The following is a 20095-nucleotide window of genomic DNA, read 5'->3' as shown; positions in this document are numbered from 1 at the left end:
GGGTCACAGCTCGGGTTGCAAAATTCAGTTACCCAGGGAATTTATTGAAAGTTTTCCTGAATTCCCGGTTGTAGGACCCTGGTCACGGACACTGAGCAGTACATCAGGTTTAAATTGTCACAGCGAGTCTCTTAAAATTGAGAGTGAATAGTTTTGTAATTATTTGTCATAATGCACTGACACCAGCCCGAGAACCACCATCCAGTCTTGTGAAATGTTTTATCCTCAGGCCATAGAAGGAAGCTTGGTGTATATCCTGTCAATTGACTTTGCATGACCAGGGATGGACAGCTTTGGCCTAGGGACCAAGGCCCGTTTGAAGTATTTCCCTTAAAGTAATCACTGATAAACTAACTGATTAGCGACACTGCATCAGCGAGGATTGTATCACATAGCCTTCACCTATCAAGTCTTGTGATATCAGGGATTACTCAGAGGGAGGAGTAAAGGTTCAATATAAAAATGAAGGGAGGAAGGGCTGCATCTGAAAGTATTTGAACAGGGCCTAAAATTAGCAGGCAAGAGAACAGAGGCCTTGAGTTACTGGACCAAACAGCCCCGAGCAGTCAAACATGGCATAACTGATTGATACATGCTCATGAGATTAAATTCCTGACATATTACATTTGTTCCGGTCACAATTACATAAGAATCATATGTTTTTAAGGTTAACTAAAACACCCATTCAACATAGACATACTAGGTACAGCTGAAGCTGGAAGTTTACATACACCTTATACATTGAAACTCAGTTTTTCACAATTCCTGACATATAATCCGAGTAAAAATTCCCTGTTTTAGGTCAGATAGGATCACCACTTTATTTTAAGAATGTGAAATGTCAGAATAATAGTAGAAACAATTATTTATTTCAGCTTTTATTTCTTTCATCACATTCCCAGTGGGTCAGAAGTTTACATACACTTAATTAGTATTTGGTAGCATTGCCTTTAAATTGTTTTTCTTGGGTCAAACGTTTTGGGTAGTCCTCCACAAGCTTCCCACAATAAGTGGGAAGAGCTGGTGTAACTGAGTCAGGTTTTTAGGCCTCCTTGCTCACACACGCTTCTTCAGTTCTGCCCACAAATTTTCTATGGGATTGAGGTCAGGGCTTTGTGATGGCCACTTCAAAACTTGACATTGTTGTCCTTAAGACATTTTGCTACAACTTTGGAAGTATGCTTGGGGTCATTGTCCATTTGGAAGACCCATTTGCGACCAAGCTTTAGCTTCCTGACTGAAGTCTTGAGATGTTGCTTCAATATATCCACAATTTTCCATCCTCATGTTCAAATCAAATGTATTTATATAGACCTTCTTACATCAGCTGATATCTCAAAGTGCTGTACAGAAACACAGCCTAAAACCCCAAACAGCAAGCAAATGCAGGTGTAGAAGCACGGTGGCTTGGAAAAACTCCCTAGAAAGGCCAAACCTTAGGAAGAAACCTAGAGAGGAACCAGGCTATGAGGGGTGGCCAGTCCTCTTCTGGCTGTGCCGGGTGGAGATTATAACAGAACATGGCCAAGAAGTTCAAATGTTCATAAATGACCAGCATGGTCAAATAATAATAACCACAGTGGTTGTAGAGGGTGCAACAAGTCAGCACCTCAGGAGTAAATGTCAGTTGGCTTTTCGTAGCCAATCTTTGAGCGTATCTCTACCGCTCCTGCTGTCTTTAGAGAGTTGAAAACAGCAGGTGAAGCATGATGCCATCTATTTTGTGAAGTTTACCAGTCCCTCCTGCAGCAAAGCACCCCCACAACATGATGCTGCCACCCCATGCTTCAAGGTTGGGATGGTGTTCTTCGGCTTGCAAGCCTCCCCCTTTTCCTCCAAACATAACGATGGTCATTATGGCCAAACAGTTCTATTTTTGTTTCATCAGACCAGAGGACATTTCTCCAAAAAGTACAATCTTTGTCCCCATGTGCAGTTGCAAACTGTAGTCTGGCTTTTTTATGGCGGTTTTGGAGCAGTGGCTTCTTCCTTGCTGAGCGGCCTTTCAGGTTATGTTGATATAGGACTTGTTTTACTGTGGATATAGATACTTTTGTACCCGTTTCCTCCAGCATCTTCACAAGGTCCTTTGCTGTTGTTCTGGGATTGATTTGCACTTTTCGCACCTTCCTGAGCGGTATGACGGTTGCGTGGTCCCATGGTGTTTATACTTGCATACTATTGTTTGTACAGATGAACGTGGTACCTTCAGGCATTTGGAAATTGCTCCCAATGATGAACCAGACTTGTGGAGGTCTACAATTTTTTTTCTGAGGTCTTGGCTGATTTATTTTATTTTCCCATGCTGTCAAGCAGAGAGGCACTGAGTTTGAAGGTAGCCCTTGAAATACATCCACAGGTACACCTCCAATTGACGTCAATTAGCCTATCAGAAGCTTCGAAAGCCATGACATCATTTTCTGGAATTTTCCAAGCTGTTTAAAGGCACAGTCAACTTAGTTTATGTAAACTTCTGACCCACTGGAATTGTGATACAGTGAATTAGAAGTGATATAATCTGTCTGTAAACAATTGTTGGAAAAATGACTTGTGTCATGTACAAAGTAGATGTCCTAACCGACTTGCCAAAACTATAGTTTGTTAACAAGAAATTTGTGGAGTGGTTGAAAAACTAGTTTTAATGGCTCCAACCTAAGTGTATGTAAACTTCCGACTTCAACTGTATAGGCTACATTCCATTGAGAAAGCCATTTCTGAAATGTAGGCTATGATTTGGGAGGCACAGCCTCGTCTGTGATTAGCTAAATCCTCAAGATGGTAATCAATCATTTACTGAGTTTATGTTGTCTGTTTAAGATTATAACTGTCTCCTATGGAAACAATCTGCTTGTCATGTGGTAAATAACACCAGCAAGACAAGTACATCTTGTTCCTTTCAACAGCAATCTTTATCTAAGAGATAGAATACAATCGAGGGTTGATTTTCTGCAGCTGCATAACACTTCAGAATCTACTCACAATTATATCAATTCAAATCGACTACAACAGAGGTATGTAGTAAAAAGGCAGTTTACACATGTGGAACTAGTGACTATTTGCTGAAAACAACCAGCATTCTGGGTCTTTGTGAGACTGAGGATTCCGTGACAACATAAATGAAACTTGATCAAGCAACAGTCTCGTGTTCACTGTGTTGCAACTTCATAATCTAGCATCATCATCATCATGCACCCTTTTTTCTAAGAAAAACAGGCAAATGCACTATACACCATGATGGCTACTGTTCAACAGTCCCATCTATCCTATTGTGGAATACCCGTGTAAAACGACTCAATGAGATTTATATTTATTTCAGTGTTGATCTAACTTTACTGGTTTATTCTAGGAGTAATTGTCTCCATGGGATTGCTAATGAACTTCCTTTGTGCACAGATATTACATACACACCAATACAAACTTAACACTACAGTATGCTCATCAGCTTTTCTTTGTTTTTCCTGTAGTGGACGGTCCCTTCTGATATACCTGGATGGCAGAGGAGGCTGGTGGGAGGAGCTATATGAGGACAGGCTCATTGTCATGGCTGGAATGGAATAAATAGAACAGAGTCAAACATGGGGTTTTGATACCGTTCCATTAATTCCATTTCAGTCTTTACAATGAGCCTGTCCTCCTATAGCTCCTCCCACCAGCCTCTGGTGAATGGAGATTTGCGTTGTCGCAGGTTTAGGCTTCTTATAAAAGACTGAAAGGGCAAAGTCACAGGAGTTGTACTTTAAGGCATTACAGGGAAGGACAGCGGTTCCAATACGGAAGGGGATCTACATTTGCATGAGGGTGTGGCTCCCTCTGAAGAAGTTCTAGAACTGTTCTAGGACAGCTTTGATAGAGAACAAAGAAATCTGAACTCTGTAAGGCAAGGTCAGGAAATGTGCATCTCTGCATGCCATTTGTGCATACTAGAATGTATACACCTCACACATGCACCGAATACACACTCCCCCATACACATTCAACGTGTCCCCCCCTCTTTAGATCCCATGGCTATGCAGGTACAGGCTTCTCAGGATAAACGGAGTGGAATCCAACAGCTGTGCAACAAAGCTCGTTTTCATCCGTTTTTAAAATTCTCTATTAATCCCTCGGCTTGCGTCCTGCACCGCCGCTCTGCTCAGCAGGTGATCCCTTCCATTAAACCCTAGAAATGAGTCAGTCTATTTTCAGTCTCTGAGGCTTTTTTTCTCCCCTTTCTCTGTGAACGTAGAAGGCAACAGAGATTATATAGTTGGAGAGAGATTACATAGTTGGAGAGAGATTACATAGTTGGAGAGAGATTACATAGTTGGAGAGAGCGCCGTATCAGCTGATCTGGTCAGCCAATCCCTTGTCAGAATCGGGTGATCTTCACTCCAGAGTCGCCGACAATGAGCCGGGACATAGAGGGATGGACCTGAGGGAGACAAACCGATAGAATGATTAGTATAATACTTTAGAGAAGGGAACTAAAGATAGGTATTAGAAGTGTATAATGTGGTTATTAATATACCTGAGAAAAGTCTAACAGCTTTTGTTGCACTGAAGTGATGGGTTAATATAATACAGGCAGAATACAGAGTGTAACAATACACCAGTTCAGTACTATAGATGTGGAGTGGATTTACATGCACTTACGAGCTGGGATTGTTAGTGAAAAGATTTCAAAATCAGTTTTAAAATCTTAGCAACTGCCCACTCCACTTTCTCACTCCATCGCTCTCTCTACCTGTGCCTGCAGCGGGCCGTATGGCACCAGTTCCCCGTCCACAGTGAGTGTTCCTCGTGGGGAGAGGGGCTGCAGCCTGAAGGCCCTGGCTGGGACGTGGCTCACATAGGGGGAGCTGAGAGACAGGTGTGCCCCCCTCTCCATGGCCAGGAACAGACGGAGCAGGGTGGCTCTGGAGATCCCTGCCCGCACAAACGTCAGGTGGATCAGCCCATCGTCAAACCTGGCTTGGGGGGCGGCGTGGAGGTCTGCCCCGAGATGGGACTGGTAGATGGCCAGCACAAGCACAAAGTCCCCCTCTATTGTCACCCAGTCCCGGGTCGGCAGGGCCTGGTCCAAGGGGGGCAGGAGGTCATCCCTGGGGGGTTGAAAGGGAGTGAGACGGGGGGCGGTTCTTGAGGGTCCAGCAGGTTCTGCAATGTCAAAGGTAAAGGAGGGGGACTGGAGAGACGGGGAAGGTGAAGTAGAGTTGGGTGTGTTGGGGCGCGGAACGAGGTAGGAGGAGGAGTGAGGGGAGGCGCAGGACGGGGAGGAAGGGGGCGTGGGAGAGAGGGAGAGGGACAGGGATGGGAGTTTAGGGGGTAGGGAGTTGGAGTGGGGGTGGTGGAGGAGGGATAGGGGTCTGGGGCGGGATGTGTTCTGGTCCAGAGATTTGGGCTTGAAGGAGAAAGGAGAGTGTCTGAAGGGAGAGGATATGGTGAGGGCTCTCTCCCGGGCGATGTCCAGTGGGTAAGCTTCTCTCTGGAAGTATGTTCCGTTCAGATCCATCTCTTCTGCCCTGTACGAGGCTCCAGACACGGGGTCGGCCTCCTGGCTGAGGGGCTGGCTAAAGAAGGCGTTAGCTATCTGGCTGGAAGGGGCAGAGTTCTTCCTTAGAGCCAGTCTGGTCTGCTGGAGGTTGTCAGGGTACGAGTAACACCCCTCTGGGTCCTCGTTGGCCTCTCGACCCATGTCCACCCCGTACCCCTCTCCAACCTCCTTCGCTTCCATCACTCCATCCATTGAGCCGCTGCAGCCTTCCCCATTCCTCACTCTCTCCTCTATATCCTCTATCACCCCTGAGTCCTGCTCCACCGTGCCGTCTTCTCTTTCCTCATCTGGCCTTTCTTCCGTGTTCCCCGTCATCCCATCCTCCCTTCCCATCCTGCAATCTTCCCTTTCATTCGACTCCAAACTCGTCCCAGATCTCTCCGAACTTGTCCCTGACCTCCCCACCTCTCCCTCCATCTCTCTCTCTCTATCCTCTGCTAAGCTACTCGCCCTGACCACCCCCGTTCCCCCTCCCCCTGGCCCTCTCCCTCCTCCTCTCCCTCTCTCTCTGCCTCTCCATCTCTCTCTCCCTCTCCCTCTCCGTGTCTACCCTCCTCAGACTCCTCTGTTCGCTGAGGCCCATGTCAGAGCTGGTGCGTTGGATGGGGGTGTGGCAGAAGCCCTCCAGGCCCTCAGTGATGCTGCGGGACAGGGGTCTGCGCAGGGGCGGAGGGATGGCGTCTGGGGATGTGGCGACTATGGAGGGGGGGCAGGTAGGACAGACGGCCCTTATAGGAGCGCAGGGAGGCCAGGCGGACCAGAGTGCCCAGGGTGAACCGTGCCGACCCCAGACCCCGGTACCTGCAAAATCACACCATTACAGCATTTAGTTACCAGGGCAACAGAGAACATAACACATTACTTATTCATTAGGAATAAAAGTGATCAAGGAGGTACAGTGAAGGTTTGCATGTACTTAATTTAAGGATGAGTGACCGAAGGCAAGCGCCCTGTCCCGTCACCCTGGAAGCCTCTTCCCCAGAGTTAAAGAACCAAATCACGTTCTGCCCATGTGTTAGTTTACACACATCCACCTCCCTTCACATTTCTCACTTTACTCAGCCTCTTCTGAACCCTTCCTATCAAGCTTTTTGATAGACATGGTAGTCTACATCTCTGCCCCAAATTTCTGAACAGCTGATATAAAACCTGCAGCTATTTGAACCAACATTACAAAAAAATATATATATATGCTAATGTAGGCTACAACTTTGTCTCTTGTAACTAAGGATATTACAGTAGCACATGTAGGAAACTGTCTACACATTGTACTGGGGCAAAAACAATCTGCATTTAAACCACAAATCACTGTAATTTTGCTTCTCAATGATCATGCAAGTAGTGCACGATTTGACAATGACTGAAATTTGCCTGAGTAGCCTGTTCCACTTCTGGGCAGCCGACCATTCAACTACTACTTTGACTGCCTCCTGCTTAGCCAATGTTTGCAATGATGATGGAAAAAAACTGCCCTTCAGTACTGCTTGTGTTTGATAAGCTGTGTCAGCAGAGGGAGCTGTAGCTCAGTTGGTAGAGCATGGCGCTTGTAATGCCAGGGTAGTGGGTTCGATCCCCGGGACCACCCATACGTAGAATGTATGCACACATGACTGTAAGTCGCTTTGGATAAAAGCGTCTGCTAAATGGCATATATTATTATTATTATTATAAAATAGAGAATCCCGCACATGTGCAGAAGCTTGTGCAGAAGCTAGCTATCGGGACTCTTGAGAACTCGGCACCGCAGCCACGCCATTAACTTAAACACACACACCTCTCACTCTCAATGTCCACGTCAGACACAAAGCCCCAGGCCACAGACAGGAAGGAGAACATCCTTCTGGGAAGACCCGGGCGGCCACTTTGAGAAGGGGCGGGGCTGGTTGTCACAGAGACCAAATCCATGGGCTTGACTCCGCCACGGCAGAGCTGAAAACAGCAGTTGAGGAGGAGAGGCTCCCGAAGGCACATGTCATAACTAGGATGAAGAGAAAAGTAAGAGGGAAACAGTGGATGGAAGAGAATGGAGAAAGGGTGAGAATGTGGAGAGGGAGAGGATTGGAACATACAGAGAGGAAAGGTGAGAGGGGAGAGGAAATTAATACTGTGTAAAATAAGTTAACATAATGTTTATGACATACACTATCAGTGAATGTTATGTTGGTGGCCAAACAAACCATCGTAAAGACAACACAAGAGATAGGAAGGAGAGGGATGAAAGAACAGACTGAACTGTATTGACTGGACTCATTTATTGACGTGTCTTCAAGAGATAAAGGAGAGAACTCAAGAAATAACAGGACATAGAAGGAGGGAATAGTGGGGGTAGGAGAAAGAGGGAGGGAATAGTGGGGGTAGGAGAAAGAGAGAGGGAATAGTGGGGGTAGGAGAAAGAGGGAGGGAATAGTGGGGGTAGGAGAAAGAGGGAGGGAATAGTGGGGGTAGGAGAAAGAGGGAGGGAATAGTGGGGGTAGGAGAAAGAGGGAGGGAATAGTGGGGGTAGGAGAAAGAGGGAGGGAATAGTGGGGGTAGGAGAAAGAGGGAGGGAGTGAAGAGAGGATATATCTCTATCAGTCTCCATGATTCGTTGAAACAGCTGATACAACAATATGAGAGGCATAAGGATTAGTTGAAGATGCTAAAGTCTACAGTACTTTAATAAGGCAAATGGGCTGTACATCAAGAAACTGAAGTCTAAAGGTTGACCGTGATTAGAATCAAGGTTGGGTGATATTTGGAGAGACCTCTGCTACGATATGCTATTCCAAATATTGTGATATCCGATATGATCGTTTGGCGACTTTATTATTTTATTTCCTTTTTTTATTTAACCTTTAACTTTTGGGGCGGCAGGTAGCCTAGTGGTTAGAGTGTTGGGCCATTGCTGGATCGAATCCCCGAGCTGACAAGGTAAAAGTCTGTCGTTCTGCCCCTGAACAAGGCAGTTAACCCACTGTTCCCTGGTAGGCCATCATTGTAAATAAGAATTTGTTCTTAACTGACTTGCCTAGTTAAATAAAGGTTCATTCAAAAAATTGGTCAAGTCAGTTAAGAACAAATTCTTATTTAGAATGATGGTCTACCCTGGACAAATCCTCCCAACCCGGACGACACTGGGCTATTGTGCACCGCCCTATGGGACTTCCGATCACAGCCGGTTGTGATACAGCCTGGAATCGAACCACTCGGGAGCCACCAATATTGACTAAATAATTCCAGATTGTGCAAGTTTTGTCCTTATATATGATTTTCTAGTCATATTCTCATGAAATAATCTTAGTAAGGCAAAAAAATGTCTTCTTTTATTTAGACTTCATTTTCATCATATCGTTGCAGCCTAACTTATAAGACTGCACCGTTCGATTTTTAAAGTTCAAATACAGAAGTCTTGCACATCCCGATACACCTACCATCTTGGACTTCACAATACATCTACCATCTTGGACTTCACAATACACCTACCATCTTGGACTTCACGATACACCTACCATCTTGGACTTCACGATATACCTGCCATCTTGGACTTCACGATATACCTGCCATCTTGGACTTCACGATATACCTGCCATCTTGGACTTCACGATATAGCTACCATCTTGGACTTCACGATATAGCTACCATCTTGGACTTCACGATATAGCTACCATCTTGGACTTCACGATATAGCTACCATCTTGGACTTCACGATATAGCTACCATCTTGGACTTCACGATATAGCTACCATCTTGGACTTCACGATATAGCTACCATCTTGGACTTCACGATATAGCTACCATCTTGGACTTCACGATATAGCTACCATCTTGGACTTCACGATATAGCTACCATCTTGGACTTCATAGCTACCATCTTGATATAGCTACCATCTTGGACTTCACGATATAGCTACCATCTTGGACTTCAGCTACCATCTTGGACTTCACGATATAGCTACCATCTTGGACTTCACGATATAGCTACCATCTTGGACTTCACGATATAGCTACCATCTTGGACTTCACGATATAGCTACCATCTTGGACTTCACGATATAGCTACCATCTTGGACTTCACGATATAGCTACCATCTTGGACTACTACCATCTTGGACTTCACGATATAGCTACCATCTTGGACTTCACGATATAGCTACCATCTTGGACTTCACGATATAGCTACCATCTTGGACTTCACGATATAGCTACCATCTTGGACTTCACGATAGCTACCATCTTGGACTTCCCGATATAGCTACCATCTTGGACTTCTTGCACGATATAGCTACCATCTTGCACATCCCGATATACCTGCCATCTTGCACATCCCGATATACCTGCCATCTTGATCCCGATATACCTGCCATCTTGGACTTCACGATATAGCTACCATCTTGGACTTCACGATATAGCTACCATCTTGGACTTCACGATATAGCTACCATCTTGGACTTCACGATATAGCTACCATCTTGGACTTCACGATATAGCTACCATCTTGGACTTCACGATATAGCTACCATCTTGGACTTCACGATATAGCTACCATCTTGGACTTCACGATATAGCTACCATCTTGGACTTCACGATATAGCTACCATCTTGGACTTCACGATATAGCTACCATCTTGGACTTCACGATATAGCTACCATCTTGGACTACCATCTTGACTTCACGATATAGCTACCATCTTGGACTTCACGATATAGCTACTCTTGGACTTCACGATATAGCTACCATCTTGGACTTCACGATATAGCTACCATCTTGGACTTCACGATAGCTAGCTACCATCTTGGACTTCACAATATAGCTACCATCTTGGACTTCACAATATAGCTACCATCTTGGACTTCACAATATAGCTACCATCTTGGACTTCACAATATAGCTACCATCTTGGACTTCACAATATAGCTACCATCTTGGACTTCACAATATAGCTACCATCTTGGACTTCTTGGACAATATAGCTACCATCTTGGACTTCACAATATAGCTACCATCTTGGACTTCACAATATAGCTACCATCTTGGACTTCACAATATAGCTACCATCTTGGACTTCACAATATAGCTACCATCTTGGACTTCACAATATAGCTACCATCTTGGACTTCACAATATAGCTACCATCTTGGACTTCACAATATAGCTACCATCTTGGACTTCCAATATAGCTACCATCTTGGATATAGCTACCATCTTGGACTTCACAATATAGCTACCATCTTGGACTTCACAATATAGCTTCTTGGACTTCACAATATAGCTACCATCTTGGACTTCACAATATAGCTACCATCTTGGACTTCACAATATAGCTACCATCTTGGACTTCACAATATAGCTACCATCTTGGACTTCACAATATAGCTACCATCTTGGACTTCACAATATAGCTACCATCTTGGACTTCACAATATAGCTACCATCTTGGACTTCACAATATAGCTACCATCTTGGACTTCTTGCTACCATCTTGGACTTCACAATATAGCTACCATCTTGGACTTCACAATATAGCTACCATCTTGGACTTCACAATATAGCTACCATCTTGGACTTCACAATATAGCTACCATCTTGGACTTCACAATATAGCTACCATCTTGGACTTCACAATATAGCTACCATCTTGGACTTCACAATATAGCTACCATCTTGGACTTCACAATATAGCTACCATCTTGGACTTCACAATATAGCTACCATCTTGGACTTCACAATATAGCTACCATCTTGGACTTCACAATATAGCTACCATCTTGGACTTCACAATATAGCTACCATCTTGGACTTCACAATATAGCTACCATCTTGGACTTCACAATATAGCTACCATCTTGGACTTCACAATATAGCTACCATCTTGGACTTCACAATATAGCTACCATCTTGGACTTCACAATATAGCTACCATCTTGGACTTCACAATATAGCTACCATCTTGGACTTCACAATATAGCTACCATCTTGGACTTCACGATATACCTACCATCTTGGACTTCACATATTAGGCAATGTCAAACATCCCAATATTCGATAGAATCATATATCGGCCCAATGCTAACTAGACTGCACATCTTTTTATTTCCAATTAAAACTACTGTGGGTGTGTATGTGAGCATTGAGAAATGTATCAAGTGGTAGAGGAATGAATTTGAGGCTGAGGTAAATTATTAATTCAATCCAGACACACCATGGGACCAGAACTCTGAACTGGAATAACCTATTCAGTCCTTTCAATGCTTCTACTAGTATCTCCAGCATTCTCACCATTGATCGAACAAGAAATTCTAAAATATTGCATGTTTATGTTTGAATCAGTCTCATATCTCTGGTCAAGTCATCACATGTGTCACATAGCTGGTTGGATGTGTGTGTGTGACCCACCCCGCATGGTGGTTGATGGAGCCAGCCAGGGCATTTCCAGAGCCACAGGGAAGGATACCTACAGGTGTCTTTATTGCTAGTTCCCAGTCTGGACGCTCCATCAAACCATTGATCACCTGGAGAAAGAAAAGCAGAGCAGAGTCAGACAGACACACACACACACACACACACACACCCCCACACACACACACCCTCCACACACCTCGTGCAGCAGGCCATCTCCAGAGACAATGATGATGCCGTCCCACTGAGGCAGGGAGATCTCTTTGATCAACTCTCTGGCATGATTCTGTCGCTCTGAGAAGAAAAGGAGACGTGTTGTTAGGAGGTTGTACCTGTGTGTGTGTGATACCGGTTAACGACTGAGGTTGCAGAGCTGATGTTACGGTGTGTGTTACCAGTCTATCAGGTTGTAGCTGATGTTACCGGTCTGTATCAGGTTGTAGAGCTGACGTTACGGTGTGTGTTACCTGCCTGTATTAGGTTGTAGCTGACGTTATGGTGTGTGTTACCTGTCTGTATCAGGTTGTAGCTGATGTTAGCCTCTCTGATCATTGGCAGGATGTGTGTCTGACACCACTGCATAGCCTGGCCTCTCCCACTGAAGGGGTTCACCAATAGCAGCAGCCTTCGGGGACGGGGCAGTAGACGTTTGACAATTTCTGAGGGAAAGCAGCCAATCATTAGAAACAAATTGATTGATTATTCTATCAAAAATACGAGGCTTCGTCCTCACAGTGTTCAAGAGAACAACAAACGTACGTGATGTCATAAAGCAGGGTTTCCCAACTCAGTCCTGGGACCCCCTCCGGGTGCATGTTTTAGTTTTGTCCCAGCACTACACAGCTGATTCAAATAACCAACTCAACATCAAGCTTTGATTATTTGGGGAGGACCGAGTTTGGGAAACCCTGCCATAAAGCACAGTGTTTCCCACCCTTATACCTTGAGTGTATCTGTGACAAGGCAAACCTCTTTCAGCTCATCTCAAAGGGACTATCTCTGACCAGATTAATAATAATGATTTCATTTGACTAATGGCTCTACATAATTACATCTTGTAGAATGAAAAGGCCCTAAAGGCCCAGGACAGGAAACAAGGTACTTAACTGAACACTTCAGTGTTTAGTCTTCCACAAAACACCTGGTAATAACAAGCAGAGCCCTATCTACACAGCAGCACCTACTGTATAGGGTTGAAGTGGACCAAACACTAACTGCACACATCTCTGACTAAAGCCATTATAGAAGCAGAACCAGCAGCTAGGAGGTTGTCTAATTCACACTGCAGAGGAGAGCAACAGACTCGACAGAGTACAAGGAGTTAGAGAGATAAGGAGAGAGAGATAAGAGAGGAGATAGAGTTACAGACAAACAGAGTGGAGACAGTTAGACAGTGTGTGATGAATAGAGCAGGAGAGAGAGAGAGAGAGAGAGAGAGAGAGAGAGAGAGAGAGGGGTGGTAACTGGGAAAGGAGAAAGAGGGAGGAAAGAGGAAGATAAAGAAATGCAGACAGCAGGAAGGAAGGGGGGTAGGAGGTACAAAACAAAAGAGGACAGAGGGCAGATAGATGGATGAGAGGAGACAGGAGGAGGAGAGGAGACTGAAAAATGTGTAAAGACAGCAAGGATGAAAGACTATGGGGGGAGGATGCACAGAAGACACTGAGGGTGTAGACTAATGCACAGAGACAGTGAGAAAAGAAGAGTGTTTGGGAGAGAGGAAGGAGACAACAGAGAGAGAGATAATGAGCAAGGGAGAGTCAAAACAATTGGAAGAAAAGGGAATTTTGAAATGTTGAAATGGATAATAGATGTTGCTGAGTGAGGGGTGGGAGTTAGTGGGACGGGAGGGAGGCAGTGTTGGTGAGGGGTGGGAGTTAGTGGGAAGGGGGGGAGGCAGTGTTGGTGAGGGGTGGGAGTTAGTGAGAAGAGAGGGAGGCAGTGTTGGTGAGTGAGGGGTGGGAGTTAGTGGGAAGGGAGGGAGGCAGTGTTGGTGAGGGGTGGGAGTTAGTGAGAAGAGAGGGAGGCCGTGTTGGTGAGTGAGGGGTGGGAGTTAGTGGGAAGGGAGGGAGGCAGTGTTGGTGAGGGGTGGGAGTTAGTTGGAAGGGAGGGAGGCAGTGTTGGTGAGGGGTGGGAGTTAGTTGGAAGGGAGGGAGGCAGTGTTGGTGAGGGGTGGGAGTTAGTGGGAAGGGAGGGAGGCAGTGTTGGTGAGGGGTGGGAGTTAGTTGGAAGGGAGGGAGGCCGTGTTGGTGAGTGAGGGGTGGGAGTTAGTGGGAAGGGAGGGAGGCAGTGTTGGTGAGGGGTGGGAGTTAGTTGGAAGGGAGGGAGGCAGTGTTGGTGAGGGGTGGGAGTTAGTGGGAAGGGAGGGAGGCATTGTTGGTGAGGGGTGGGAGTTAGTGGGAAGGGAGGGAGGCAGTGTTGGTGAGGGGTGGGAGTTAGTGGGAAGTGAGGGAGGCAGTGTTGGTGAGGGGGTGGGAGTTAGTTGGAAGGGAGGGAGGCCGTGTTGGTGAGTGAGGGGTGGGAGTTAGTTGGAAGGGAGGGAGGCCGTGTTGGTGAGTGAGGGGTGGGAGTTAGTGGGAAGGGAGGGAGGCAGTGTTGGTGAGGGGTGGGAGTTAGTTGGAAGGGAGGGAGGCCGTGTTGGTGAGTGAGGGGTGGGAGTTAGTGGGAAGGGAGGGAGGCAGTGTTGGTGAGGGTGGGAGTTAGTTGGAAGGGAGGGAGGCAGTGTTGGTGAGGGGTGGGAGTTAGTGGGAAGGGAGGGAGGCATTGTTGGTGAGGGGTGGGAGTTAGTGGGAAGGAGGGAGGCAGTGTTGGTGAGGGGTGGGAGTTAGTGGGAAGTGAGGGAGGCAGTGTTGGTGAGGGGTGGGAGTTAGTTGGAAGGGAGGGAGGCCGTGTTGGTGAGTGAGGGTGGGAGTTAGTTGGAAGGGAGGGAGGCCGTGTTGGTGAGTGAGGGGTGGGAGTTAGTGGGAAGGGAGGGAGGCAGTGTTGGTGAGGGGTGGGAGTTAGTGGGAAGGGGGGGAGGCAGTGTTGGTGAGGGGTGGGAGTTAATTGGAAGGAAGGGAGGCAGTGTTGGTGAGGGGTGGGAGTTAGTTGGAAGGGAGGGAGGCTGTCTTGGTGAGTGGTGGGAGTTAGTTGGTGAGGGGTGGGAGTTAGTTGGAAGGAAGGGAGGCTGTCTTGGTGAGGGTTGGGAGTTAGTTGGAAGGAGGGAGGCTGTCTTGGTGAGGGGTGGGAGTTAGTTGGAAGGGAGGGAGGCTGTCTTGGTGAGGGTTGGGAGTTAGTTGGAAGGGAGGGAGCTTGTCTTGGTGAGGGGTGGGAGTTAGTTGGAAGGGGGGGGGATGCTGTGTTGGTTAGACGCTGAATGATACAGACCGTGTGTGCAGGAAAGAGACAGAGAGCAGAGACAGAGAAAGATGAAATAACATGTTTGTTCACATACATAAATGAACCCTTAAACAATACTTTAGCCTTTTAATAGTCAGGTCTCCTGACTGAACATAGCATGCTGTATGTATGTACGTACATGCAGTACAATAGCATTGGCCTATATCCATTCATTCCTTATCACATGGCCATTATACAGTTTCCTACAGCCATTATGCAGTAGCCTATATCTAGCATGGTCAGAAATGAACTGAACTAGCCTGTATCTGTTAGAACATGCATGGTATGGTATTCATACAGTAGCCTAGGCCTATATTCCCTTGTATCCTCTGGCCTCCTACATCAAAAGGACCTCAGATCACCCAGTATGACTCCAGTTAACAATAACTAACAAACGCTCCCAGTAATGGAAACAAACTTTAGGGAGTGAATGGTGCTCATAAAGTTAATGAAGGCACAGTTAAAGTCTGTACACAGGATAGGAAGTAGTCGACGCCAAACGCCATAACGAGTGCTGATTTAGCTTCATTCTCTCTCACGGTGACACTGTGCCAGTCTTTATGATGGGCATTAGAATAACATCAGACTGATTCCAACAACTGGGATGTTACAATAACCTCAGACCCTACACATATTGTGCCTGGACTGTAACATAGCATACAAACAGACAAGATTGTAGCTGTGTTAGTGGAACACACACTCACCCGTGTCAGCAGTGATGGCAACTCCCCTGAGCAGACATTGTATAGCAGTGGACCACCTCTCAGCCTCCACCCTGGCCTCAGCCAGGTACACCCTCACCTGCCTCCTCCTGGACACCCCCTTCCTCCGCTTCCCCGGGGGATACCAGTATAGAACCAGCAAGGGGGGAGCAGGGGCGCGGGGACAGCTGCACCCTGCCAGCTCTGACAGGGGTAGTATTAGACGTGCCTCTTTACCAGGGCGGGGGGCCAGGCGCTGGACGTGGATGTGGGAGGGGGTGAGGGTCAAGGCATAGCTGGAGGCAGGAGAGGGGCTGGGGGAGGGAGAAGGGGATGACAGACCCCCAGGACCTCCAGGGCTGTTGGGGCAGCTGTTGTTGCAGCTGCTGCCCGTTCCCCAGCCCCCGAACTGGCAGTGGAGTAGCGCCTCAGCTGGGGATGGGATGGGGGGCTCTGGGGAACGCATCCTTAGCGTGGGGGGCTTGACGGGGAGCGGACTTCTAACCCTCAGGTTTAGGGTAGGTAAGGTCTGTTTCCTGACAGGTGGACGGTGTGTGAGTGTTTCATGCAGTTGGCAGTTTGTTGGATGGAATAAGTATGTTTAAATTCAGGTAGTGATACACATGTCAGTTCATTTCGGCGACTGATGGCCACCTTAAAGGAGAATCAAATAGAAGCACCTCTCCTTAGGATCTGCTGGGATGACCAAAATATAACTATAGACCTGTCAGTCTGTCTTAAAAACACAAGTTATTTATCCCTGAAACCTCCTTAAAATCATTCTTCCACTTCAGTGCTCGAATTGCAAAGGCAACCCACAAAAGCACCTCTGAGTTGACGTGTGAAAACCATCTGCACTCAAAGAAGTATTGTACGATCCCACTGGCCTTCAGATGGAGATTCTTCTCCTTAGTGTGTCAACAGAGGAACAGATAAAAACAATGGAAAACACCAGCCTTCACAATGCAAATGCCGAAGACAAGGATAGATCTTAAATCTGTCAATTCCAGATTATGTCTGCCTTGTCCTTAAATGCAATCAGATTCTAGATTTGTCCATTTCGGAATGATAGACAGATGAGGCTTGTAAACAAAAACGATATACTTTTCCAGTTTAAAATTAAAACAGAATATATATACTCCTAAAGATTAAAAAAATATACATAACTCAAAGATATGCTTAAATTACAGTTTGAAATTATCTTGATATTTATCAATAAAGTGCAGCATAGAAATGACGGCTACATGTCAAGAGTTTAAATAACATAAAATACAACAAATCTTAAAACTATGAATCAGACAAAAATGAACACACCTTGGTCTTGCAAGGAGGCTATAGCAATTTAATTAACACTAGATTGCAGTGGAATATTGCGTATTAAGTGCTGACGTCAAACGTCCCGATCTTCCACAGAAATGAGAGATATGTGGAGGCAGGAGAAAGGTGTGTCAAGGTAGAATTTAAATATCACTCTTCAAGAGACAAGCAGGCTTTACAGTAGTGAGATAGAATTGGACATGGACCGCGTTGCTAAGTGTCAACTGAATGAAAAATGCCACATAATCAGTTGTTTTCCATCAAAGACAGAGATGGAAAACCAAAGAAAACAGATAGAAACTCAAAAATGTTACTAGATTGTGCCGGGGGGGGTTGTCATTTCTTGAGTTCAAGGGTCCATGTTCCTTCACATAGATAAGTATACCTAGAGAGAAACACTGGTATTAGTAATCCATAAGCTTCCAATGTGTTCCAGCAGAAAGTACTCAGTCTATATATTCAAGTGCTGAAGAAGCATAAAGGAAGTGACTAGTATCAATCAAAATGTATTTTTAAAACTAAAAATAGTTTGTTGTAGCCATCAATTGTCCCATTAACAATCATGAATATTAGACATATAATCACCCATATTAGCAAACTTATTTCAATTTAAACTCCACATTTCTCTAGTATAGGCTAGTATTTATCGTGATGAACAATATCAGTAAAATGCCTGCAATAAGTGATTGGTGACGATAATTTTCAGTTTATCGTCCCAGTTCTAGTATCAATGTCACTCCACCCAAAAGTACCTTTATGTTTCGTTGACAAAAACATGTGCAGTAGCACCTTGTAAGGCAGTCATTATGAAAACAATAGAACAGTAGAAAACGAGGAAATTACTTTCAAATCAACTATTCCAACAATCCAGCCGAGTGACTGAGACAGGTTCCCTCACCATGTCCTCTCTCCACATGTCCTGCTTCTAAGTTGAGTGGGGTGTGTATACGTGTTTCACAGTCCGATACAGTTTTATATTGTTCCAAAAGGTGAGTGACTCTTTGGCCAGTTGCAGAAGTGAAAGCAGGGCAGCAAACTCGTGAGAGATTGTGGTTCAAACTGGATTAGGCAATCTGTGTGCATGCATTATCCCCATATCCAGGATTCCTTGAAGTCATGCCATGATGGCTAAACCAAACTGATTTATAATCACACGTTCCTGACATCTGTGGTCACCGATGCAACGACTTCATTTGGGTAAATGAGCTGGTTAATTACCACGTATACCTAATGAAATTAACAGAGTTTGGTGGACACATTGACAGATGGCGTTTGTCCAGACAGTCTTGAGTCTACTTACTCTCTTTCACAATTTGTAACCAGTGGAAGTATGATTCATTGACGGATTAGCCTACTAGACAGATTCTTGCCCAGGACTGGTTTCGGCAGTCATAACTCCTAGCGACCTTCAAATATAGTTTACTCAGTCATCGCCAATTGGTTCTTTACATTGTTACTAGTGAAATACTATGGCCTGAAAACATGTGTTGGTTAACATGAAGCCTGGAAAACCTTGCATTAAGTGTCTATCATTCAGATTCAGTCATCATAGACTACATAACAAAACTGCCCCATAAGAGGCTTCCCTTTAAGTATTAACTGTTATGTTCAGTCTATAACTTTTATCTAAGGTGCTGACACAATCAAGACTTGGCAGATATGCAGCCTCTGATTAAAGAAAAATACTTGGTGCATTTGCAGGGTAGCAGGTATCGCCGCTAGAATTTGGTTTTACTATGACCGTGCTCGGAACAGTCAGGATCCATTTGGCAGTCTTGCACACAACATTGTTTAGAAATGTGTGATCCTTTCTCAAGTGGCTAGCTAGCATGATATAGCGACTGACAAATAACGTTGGCTTAGAATGAAGCCATCGAGCTACTAGTTTCGTAGCGATCTAACGTTAGCAAATGACAAGTGGTAACTACAGTTAATAATCATTGCTCAGCAGTCTGTGCGTAACTATTGCAAGCTAGCTGATAAATTAGCTAGCTACTTCTGATGTTTCAAAATGTTACAGTTACCCATGTTGTGTTGAATGGTCGCTACAGTAGTCATCGCCAGGGAATACAGTATACAAAGCAGTTAAATTCAATTGGGGTTAGCAGCAAGCTAGACAATTTAAGATATCCCAACTTGTTACAGTAGTGGATAGCATGCTAGTCAACAATGCTGTGGTGAAAATCATGTATTGGCTAGCTAGAACGTTATAAACGCAACTGGTTGTTTATCCTGGCTAGGCACAATATCTAACGTTAGCAGCGAGGCGCTATCCGGCTGGCCATCATTTTGTCATTAGCTAGCTAAACAATGCCATTTCACTGACGTCAGTTAGCAACAATATGCTGACAAGCTAGCTTGGAGATAGCTACTTAATACTCAATTGGTAAAATAACCGTGTAAATATTAATCCAACTGTATAGACTGAACTCAAATTACCTCATTCTACCTCCCCGGCTTGCTTGCTCCGTAAGACGGCTGTGGTTATCCTCCAGGAAGCGTGTATGAAAGACGGGAGGACTGGATAGTTTGAGCGGCGGGGAGGAAGTCCAATCCTGATAAGGAAAGACATTCTGGACCTACCGACATTCTCCAATAGTTAACGGCGCCAGTGCACCGCATTGTGGAGGCCACAGATAGTCCAGTCTTGTCAATAAGGTCTAGGCTAGACTGTCCATGCTTCCAATGCACTCATCACCTATCTAAATAAAAATATTACACAAGGCATTGAAAAACAATTGTATTAATAGTACTAAATGTTATACAACTGGTCCTAGGAGTGAACAGAAA

The 20095-nt window shown here is 45.3% G+C and overlaps 1 protein-coding gene across 1 annotated transcript; it reads right to left on the bottom strand.

Moving 5' to 3' along the window:
- Positions 1 to 2563: 2563 nt before the first annotated feature.
- Positions 2564 to 19853, bottom strand: LOC124005939 (sphingosine kinase 2-like). The gene is made up of 9 exons (XM_046315585.1): positions 19745 to 19853; positions 15992 to 17690; positions 12419 to 12568; positions 12109 to 12203; positions 11907 to 12022; positions 7308 to 7511; positions 6169 to 6334; positions 4724 to 6046; positions 2564 to 4411 (listed from the first exon to the last, which is right to left on the bottom strand). The coding sequence occupies exons 2-9, from the start codon at positions 16452 to 16454 to the stop codon at positions 4349 to 4351; spliced, it is 2580 nt and encodes an 859-aa protein (XP_046171541.1). The 5' UTR covers positions 16455 to 17690; positions 19745 to 19853; the 3' UTR covers positions 2564 to 4348.
- Between the last annotated feature and the right edge of the window lie 242 nt (positions 19854 to 20095).

The sequence above is a fragment of the Oncorhynchus gorbuscha genome, linkage group LG19, assembly GCF_021184085.1.
Source record: "Oncorhynchus gorbuscha isolate QuinsamMale2020 ecotype Even-year linkage group LG19, OgorEven_v1.0, whole genome shotgun sequence".
NCBI lineage: Eukaryota > Metazoa > Chordata > Actinopteri > Salmoniformes > Salmonidae > Oncorhynchus > Oncorhynchus gorbuscha.
The sequence above is the reverse complement of the archived record's forward strand: the minus strand, read 5'-3'. Positions and strand labels throughout refer to the sequence as shown.

Bases quoted from the DNA above. Each gene is read 5' to 3' on its own strand.
- LOC124005939 (XM_046315585.1), bottom strand. From the start codon at position 16,454: ATGCGTTCCCCAGAGCCCCCCATCCCATCCCCAGCTGAGGCGCTACTC. The intron at 12,204-12,418 runs GTAACACACACC...TTTTCTTCTCAG, and splicing joins CTACAACCTGATACAGACAG to AGCGACAGAATCATGCCAGA. The intron at 7,512-11,906 runs GTGGGTCACACA...TCTTCATCCTAG, and splicing joins TCCATCAACCACCATGCGGG to TTATGACATGTGCCTTCGGG.